Source organism: Drosophila teissieri, chromosome X (assembly GCF_016746235.2).
Source record: "Drosophila teissieri strain GT53w chromosome X, Prin_Dtei_1.1, whole genome shotgun sequence".
Lineage (NCBI taxonomy): Eukaryota > Metazoa > Arthropoda > Insecta > Diptera > Drosophilidae > Drosophila > Drosophila teissieri.
In genome coordinates this window covers 12009219-12017191 of record NC_053034.1, presented here as the reverse complement: position 1 = coordinate 12017191, position 7973 = coordinate 12009219, and the positions used below count along the sequence as shown (strand labels likewise).

General features: G+C 44.8%; 2 protein-coding genes across 5 annotated transcripts; one reads left to right on the top strand and one right to left on the bottom strand.

Moving 5' to 3' along the window:
* The first annotated feature begins 499 nt into the window (after positions 1 to 499).
* LOC122624064 (TNF receptor-associated factor 3) lies at positions 500 to 2770 on the top strand. 3 transcript variants are annotated; one of them, XM_043803495.1, is made up of 6 exons: positions 500 to 1002; positions 1074 to 1502; positions 1569 to 1717; positions 1784 to 2043; positions 2102 to 2217; positions 2273 to 2770. In XM_043803495.1, exons 1-6 carry the CDS (start codon positions 859 to 861, stop codon positions 2579 to 2581), a joined length of 1407 nt encoding a protein of 468 aa, XP_043659430.1. In that variant the 5' UTR covers positions 500 to 858; the 3' UTR covers positions 2582 to 2770. The 3 variants fall into 3 exon arrangements, with proteins under 3 accessions (XP_043659430.1, XP_043659431.1, XP_043659432.1); XM_043803496.1 differs by having other exon boundaries at positions 502 to 944; XM_043803497.1 differs by having other exon boundaries at positions 523 to 545.
* On the bottom strand, positions 2640 to 7607 carry LOC122624063 (annexin B11). Of its 2 annotated transcripts, XM_043803492.1 has the most exons (8): positions 7517 to 7600; positions 5487 to 5550; positions 4625 to 5233; positions 4093 to 4474; positions 3791 to 4020; positions 3515 to 3724; positions 3382 to 3450; positions 2640 to 3323 (listed from the first exon to the last, which is right to left on the bottom strand). In XM_043803492.1, exons 2-8 carry the CDS (start codon positions 5496 to 5498, stop codon positions 3258 to 3260), a joined length of 1578 nt encoding a protein of 525 aa, XP_043659427.1. In that variant the 5' UTR covers positions 5499 to 5550; positions 7517 to 7600; the 3' UTR covers positions 2640 to 3257. The 2 variants fall into 2 exon arrangements, with proteins under 2 accessions (XP_043659427.1, XP_043659429.1); XM_043803494.1 differs by lacking the exon at positions 4625 to 5233 and having other exon boundaries at positions 7517 to 7607.
* Positions 7608 to 7973: the final 366 nt, after the last annotated feature.

Sequence of the window (7973 nt, the reverse complement as noted above, 5' to 3'; positions counted from 1 at the left end):
TTTACCGCACGCAATCAACTGGAAGTACAACATGTTATGCTGATAACATTTTTATCATAATCCCGGCGACTTATTGAGGGCAAGTGCAACTACACTGGGAAAAATGGTTGGGTTTCAAAAATGCAATCGATAATGAATCCAAATGTTGCCCCAGTTTCGATGCCATAAATTAGGGCGAGCCAATAAACGCACCTCAAGCCCAAGCTACGTAGGGCACCTGTTGGGTCGACCATACCCACTGCCACGCCCTCACCCTCGCCCACGCCCAGTGCCGCCCATCTCACGGTTATCTGGTTGATGGCGTCGTTACCATTTTCATTGCTGCTGCAATACCGAACGTTTTGATTGTGGGGCCGTTTTCATTGATAATGATATCTGCCTCGAATTCCGAATATGTTTGCACAACGGCAGATATGGGCATTTCGCAGGTACATATACGCATATAGTCGCATTCGCTGCGAGATCTGGTGGCGGTAACGATTTCAGTAGACAGTGGATCCTCTTGGTGGCTGTGCTTTTCCGGTCGACGAAGAGTGGTTCGCCAAGTTAGTAGTGGTCAATACGAGTGGTCGGTGGCTCTCGCATTTCGAAATAGCAGTAATCACACCAAATGGCAGTGCTATCAGCTCGAGGTTGTCGTTTAGATTCCATGGACGCCCTAATGCTAACACATGTGCAAAGCTATATCTAAACCACGTCGGTGTGTGCTGTGTGTGCTGTGTGTGCCGCGTATGACTATGCCGAAGGAAATTCTTAATCATTTTCGGCTGAGTTTAGTGTGCATAGGGCGGAACTTGTAGCGCCAGAAAATTTGCTGATCCAAAGTTGGATTTTTCCACCCAAATTCCATTCAATATAATGTCTCTGACCAAGTCGTCGTCGAGAAGGGACCTAACTGAGCAGAATCAGAACGGAAGCCAGCCCAAATCGACGACCATAGTCAAGTATGAGAAGTCCTCGTGCCTCTTCTGCAACGAGTGGTTCGATGCCCAGACATTCACGGTTATAATCGCCCAACTTATCAGTCCACCTTTGATTACTATTACATTACTCCCCTTTGGATGCGACTGCAGGAACACCTGATCCACTGCGGCCAGGTGCTGGAGGAGTGTCCCAACGGCTGTCAGGCCTTCATCCCCCGCATCCGGATGCGATCCCATCTGAAGGAGTGTCCCCGCAACCAGCACAACCTGAGCAGCCAGCAGCGCATGAGTGTCAGCATGGATCGCCTGGATCGCCAGTCGGATCAGCGTCTCCTGGTCATCGAACAGGACGTGGGCACCATTCGTTCCGTTCTCAACGAGGAGATACGACAGCGCCTGCACCTCATTACCGATGTGGGCAACATCCGGAAGCAGAACCAGGTCGTCGAGGACTGGACCCGGGAAACCGAGAAGGCGATGGACGATCTGCGTCGCCAGATGGAGGAGGAAACCAGCCGCAAGGCCTTTGCCATCGAACAGAACCAGCTGGATGTCCAGTACTGCTGTGATATCACACAGGTGAGCGAGTGCTACTTACTTTTCATATATCTACACTTTAACATACATATATCCACCCCATCGAAGTCGTTGAAGGAGCAAGTGGAGTCCAGGCTGGATGAGGCTACCAAGCTGGTCAACCAACTCTCGGCGGACGTGACCTATCACCAGAACCAGCTGAACGACAACATCCTGAAGCTGGAGGAGCTGATCTTCGAAAACGAGAGGCTCAATCGGTAAGTGCCTGCTACTCAAGTAGAGCTATGAGATCGTTCTAAAACCTTCAAACTTCAAATCCTTAGGGAAAAGTTCTTTCAGATCGAGGAATTCCTGCAGCAGATCAATGAGGACATCAAAACCAAACTGGGCAACAGTGACTATGTGACTTCAAAGCAGGCCACACTGGACTACGAGGTGAAGAATGTGAAGAACATTGTGTGCGAAACGGAGGAGCGTTGCGATAAACTGGATAGAGCTCTGCATCAGACCATGCAGAATATATCCGATTTGGAGACCCAAATGGCCATGCAGCAGCGGATTGCCAGTGTGCAGAATATTAGGGGTATGTTTTGGTTTAATATATGTACATAGTAATTGAAATATAACGCCACGCTTTCCAGGACACTTGATCTGGCGCATCAAGGACTACTCGAAAAAACTGGAAGAGTCTAAGCAGTACGACTCCATACTCCACAGCGCCATGTTCTCCAACAAAGCCTTTGGCTACGCTCTGCGGGTGAGTTGAGTTCGGATCTTGTTTGGTATACTCAATTTATACATATCCTTACCAGCTGGACATATACTTGAATGGCAAGGGCACCTGGAAGGGCAGGAACATGATCGCCTGCTTGAACGTTCTATCCGGGGAGTACGACCCCCTTTTGGCCTGGCCCTGCCGCCTCCAGGCCGAGATCATCATCCGGGATCAGTGCTCGAATGCGGCAGATGCCGAGGATTATGTGAAGACCATCTTCGTGCGCAAGAAGAGCGATGATTTTATCCAGAGCAACCAGTACTTCCATATACCCCACAAGGTGATCACCAGTCGCAACTATCTTCGCAACGATTCCATGTTCATCGAGGTTCGAGTGCTCAAATAAACCCCATGCAGGATTACCTTTCCACCCAGGATCGATCGATAAGGAAAAGTCCCATTGATGATTGCCACATACATGTATCATAATTTATTCCATTGAGAGCGAACTAGAAGTTAAAAACCCGCTTACAAGCACGAGTATGTGTATATAGTGTATAAGTGAATACAAAACGATTCATCGATTCAATATGCGTATATTGCGTAGTGTATGTCATTGCAGTTTTAAATGCTTAATTGAAGTAGGCAATAGTCACATTGAGGCACTGTCGAGACGAAGTCGGTAGGTAGAAAGCATAGCTTTAATTGCAACATTTCCGGGGTCACTTGGTTAAATATAAGCTACTCGTTTGGTTTTTCGATTTAAAGTAATTAACAAGTGTTGTCCGAGAGGAACTTCCATAATATTTGTCTTTGCGAACGCGTTTAAATACAAAGGTCTTTTAATAAACCACGGTAGGTTCCCGTGTTCATTTCTTAAAAGAGGTATCAAATGTCTGATCCCGTTCAGGTATTACTTGTGAGCACTTATAGTCTACGTTGTGGGTCATAATTGTCTGGCTCCGTTGGCGTGTATGTTGTATGTATGTGAATGAACGAATACATAAAAGAGATAATACATATTCGAATAATTGATTTCACGTCGGATTTGGTTTGAATAATACATATATATGCGGAGATTCTTAAGAGGAGCGCTGCTCACCCACCAGGGCGTAGAGGGCGTGCTTGTAGTGGCCCGAAGTATCGCCCTGCAAGAAAGGTTTTATATGATTAAAGATATCTGACAAGGAATGGCATACACCTTACCTTGATCCAGCTCTTGAGGGACTTGCCGTACAGCCGTTCGAAGGCCGCCTTAATGTCCGTCATATCGATCTGAAAAACGTTGCAACATCTTAGGGCCGTTCAACTTGAATAATGGTTATATAGATGTGCCTACCTCGCTGCGCGTGATGATCACACGGATCAACTGGGTGTCATTGGTGCCGATGCCGGCCATCGCCTTGTGCAGGCGCGAAGCAAAGTATTCGGCCTTGTTGGTGACGCACCTGTAGATGGCAATCAGGCCCTCCATCACATCGCCGGAGAACTCCTTCTTGATCGCCTTCTCCAGCGAGTGGCCAGTCATGCCCTCGTACTCTTGGAATATCTGCAGATTGGTAGGATTAAGTTGGGGTTTCAATTACATCAAGTACTTAAGTATCAAACGGCATACCAGTTTCAATTGTTGGTAGTTCCTCTGGCAGAGGATCATGTTGAACATGCTCTCATCGGTGCCGACGCGCAGTTCCCCGGCTTTCAGGAGCTCCCTGGCATCGTTCTTGGCCGCCACGGGATCCACGCGACCGCTCTCATCCCGCGCCGCCGTGCACAAGGAGGTGAGCAACCGCTTGAAGTTGCCCGACGTCTCCGACTTCAGTTCAGACTCCAAATGGGCGCCGTACACTGTACAAGGTTGGCAAATCAAAATCCCCATTAGCACAATGAAAAAAGGATAAGCCAAGTAGATGAACCTACATCGTAAGTACTGGTTTTTGATCGTATTGATCTCCATGTTGGACAGCGTGCAGAGGATCTCGATGAGGACCTCCTCGTCGGTGCCCAGGCCAGCCATGGCGTCGTTTAGCTCGGCGCAGTAGTAGTCCACGATGGGACGCAGCAGGCCGACGAGGAGCTTCTCAAAGTTGCCGCTCGTCTCCGACTTGATGTCCTCGATGAGGTCCTTGCCGAAGTGGGTCTTAAACTGGCGCTGGATCTCCTGACGCTGCTCGTTGGTTCGCCGACAGATGATGTTAATCAGGGCATCCTCGTCCGTTCCAAAGCCCTTCATTGCCTTGCGCAAGTCGTGAGCATCCTTGACGGCATCGAAGCCGGCGGCCGGCACCACAGTGGGAGTTCCCTGGAAAGAACAATCAAATATCATTCAAAATGCACTCAAATCTGATGGGTATGATGAACATGTTATTTTTAGTCCCGCCCCGAAAAAATTCTACTGAGGATGTGGGAGTGTGGTTGGTGTGGACATGAGTCCAAATATTTGATGACCAACCTCTCTGTGAGCTGGGAGTGACCGATGCGCGTACAACTGACCATTCCCATGTCCCTGTCCATGCCCATAGCCCTGCCCATGTCCATGCCCATATCCATGCCCATGTTCATGTCCATGTCCTGGCCCATGTCCTTGCCCATGTCCATGTCCATGTTCATGTCCATGTCCATGTCCATGTCCATGTCCATGTCCTTGTACTTGTCCGTTTCCGTAGCCATAGCCCGCATCATGTCCGGCTGTCATGGCCGGTGTGTATCCACGATCCGCGGGATAGGGACTGTTCGCCACCGGTGGCTGCTGATAATGATTGTGCGATGGAGGAGCGTATTGTGCCGGGTAAGGATTCGAGTTGGGATATGGTGGATAGGATGGGGCGGCGGACGGGTACGGTGCCGACATAGGTGGATACGGAGCAGGAGCTCCGCCTGGATATTGCTGATGCTGCTGAGGATGCATATGGGGCGATGGCTGTGAGTGTGGGTGTGGCTGGGAGGGTGGTGGGTATGGCGAGTTCTGCTGCGTCGGTGGCACCCAACCAGCTCCAAAGGGCGCCCGTGGTGGCTCGTGGTGGTTAGTGGAGGTAGGGGGGTGCGATGGCATTCCAGAACCCTATAAAAGTAGGAAAATGTAGAATTCAAGTTGACTCCATGGAGCTGATTAAACACAGAAGTCACACAAATGACATCTATCTCCAAGAAAAATGAATGAGATTAAAAACGAACTCATGCAAAATAATGATTCCATTTTTGTACCAAAAAGGATGTTATACAAAATTGTTATAAAATATATAAATAAAATATATATCAATATTATGGGTATTGCTTTTATAACTAAAATCTACAGGATGTGAATCAAAACTTACGAAGGGATACATTTTGATGGGAGATTCTATACTGTGGATAATTTCCGGTGATTGAGATTCAGTACTGGAAAAGAACGAAATAGGAATAATGGGTTTCATTAAATTGAAAATATTTACACACATGCACATGTACCATGTATAGTTTTGATATTTAATCAGCTGTCACGATCAACACGCTTATTTGGATACCATACACATGGGAATATGCTAAAGATTGGGGCTCACATAAAATGTACTAGCGGCTATGGACCGAAACTTTGGATACACTGCGCAACACAACGTGCTAATGAACAAACCAAACTTCAAGTTCTACTTTTCTAACTTTTATATACTTTGAAATCCCATCAAATGGGTTCGACTTATCGAGTGTTGGTTGTGGATCGCTGTTGTGGATAAGAAAAGTTTTATAATTTGAGCAATTTAGAGCGATATGTGGCCATATGAAATATGCGAATACCATCCAATGGAAAATTTAACTTCATCAAGTTCCTGCCCATCCAATAAACTTATTAAACTCAGCGATAATAAACCGTCCCTAAAGACCGCATAATAGTCCCAATGAAATGTCGCCAATGTAGACTTTCTCCACTTGTATGTATGCTACACCCATTTCTGGCTCACAACCTACTGCATACATTCATATATATTAACTTTGGGTTTTCCCTTTTAGCTACACATATTATATATGCACAATATAGCTGCGGGTCATGCGTGTTACTTGTAATTTGTAATTTTTTGCTTCAGACAGTGCGACGCCGCCTGACTTAATGGGAACGAGAACAAATGTTAGACCTGAATATATTATATAAATTCGAGTATATTTGCACAATGCCTTTTGTAATGACTGTCCTGAAAACTTTTTTAATTGGTTAATATAAACAGTTTATATACGATGTATTCAGGATTGGTACCACTTGGGAAATATTCAACCAAAAAGCTCAATTTGTTTGGACAAGATTTCAGCGGCTCCTCGCAGCGCAAATAATCAGAACAATGGCTTTATTGCCTTTATCGCCGATTTCTGCGGTCCATTATCATCAGAAAGGGCTTTTCCATGGCAACAGAACATTTGTGCTCACTTCGAGATGATTCATCTTACACTCAAACCCACGTCAACAAAGTTTACCCCTGCGCATATATAAAGACATATCTATGTATAACAATTGAGTCATGCTTTAACAAATGGATCAGGCGAACAATTTCCTGCGAATTTTCGATTCACTTTTACATCGTGCCAAAAAGCCAAATATTCACGAATTACAAGTTTGAGAAAATCCCTCATTTATCATTTAATGTTGTACATTTCAACATAAACCTTGTATGATATCTTTCTTTTGTTATCATTTTTGCACCGTAAATTCTAAGGTAAATTATTTTAAATTTAGTAAATACCGCCAAAAAAGGCAATAACCACTTTCGTTTTCTTCAACGCGAAACTGCCTTTGCAATGATCAAGATTCCGGGAAAACTAAGAGTTTGCTCGCTTTCATTTTAGTACAACCTATTAAAAGCGTACATGAGAGAGCTAGAGGTCAGAAGATTGGCATTTTGGCATAAAAATGGACCTTATGTCCACATTCCTACATAATTAGATACATATGTGGGTGAGTGGGTTCCTATTGTGTATCATAATTTATTAGAAGGTAATTATTTACTAGCAAGGTCGCAATCAACAGATGGGTAAAACGCACACAAGTGCAGCACATCAACACGTGTCAGTGCCGGTTTGCGTGTGTGTGCGTGTGCATGTGTGGGTAGTTGCATTTCGAGATACAATTGTATCTTAGTATCTGAAGATACCAAACGAATGTTTCTATTGCTGGTTACCCCGCTGTCAGTCGTACGATATATATATTTTTGCTCGGTAGATACACACACACAGGCACTCAAATACGTTTGCTTGGAGAATATTTGGGAACAGGGTCTTAAAGTTAAGATTTCACAAGTCTACGGTCCAGTTAGAACACGCATGTTGCGCGGTAAACGAATACAAAAAAAAAAACGCCACATATTATAATGCTTTTAATTACTTTAAGTATCTGAAAACGCGATGTTAGCACTCTGCGGGTATTTTGTAATGCCGAGGCGAATTTATCAACTGACTTACCGCCAGGGCGGGACAACTACCTGTTGTTACTTTGATTACTCGATTCCAGTCGATAGGCGTGCCCTTTCCAATCGGAATATCGGTGGTTATCGAGTAGCCGGTGTAGTCACATCTTTATTGACCTGTGGTGCTATTTGTTATATGTAACGCTTAGTTTAGCACTCAAACTTTAAACTTGTTGAGTTTAAAGACAAATTTAATAGTAACAATTAATTAATTTATTAGTTACATCTAGAGGGGAGGTTAACTTGATATCATCGACTTTTGTATGGCTTTTACTAAAATACCTAATTTTCCAATAAGAAAACTACAGAAATTTAAATTACAGTACGATTAACACTGTAGGGTATATAACTCGAGTAATAAAGAATCTATATATA

Bases quoted from the DNA above. Each gene is read 5' to 3' on its own strand.
- LOC122624064 (XM_043803495.1), top strand. From the start codon at position 859: ATGTCTCTGACCAAGTCGTCGTCGAGAAGGGACCTAACTGAGCAGAAT. The intron at 2,044-2,101 runs GTATGTTTTGGT...CACGCTTTCCAG, and splicing joins CAGTGTGCAGAATATTAGGG to GACACTTGATCTGGCGCATC. The intron at 2,218-2,272 runs GTGAGTTGAGTT...TATCCTTACCAG, and splicing joins CCTTTGGCTACGCTCTGCGG to CTGGACATATACTTGAATGG.
- LOC122624063 (XM_043803492.1), bottom strand. The intron at 4,475-4,624 runs GTTGGTCATCAA...TGTTCTTTCCAG, and splicing joins CACTCCCAGCTCACAGAGAG to GGAACTCCCACTGTGGTGCC. The intron at 3,324-3,381 runs GTAAGGTGTATG...CCTTTCTTGCAG, and splicing joins CCCTCAAGAGCTGGATCAAG to GGCGATACTTCGGGCCACTA.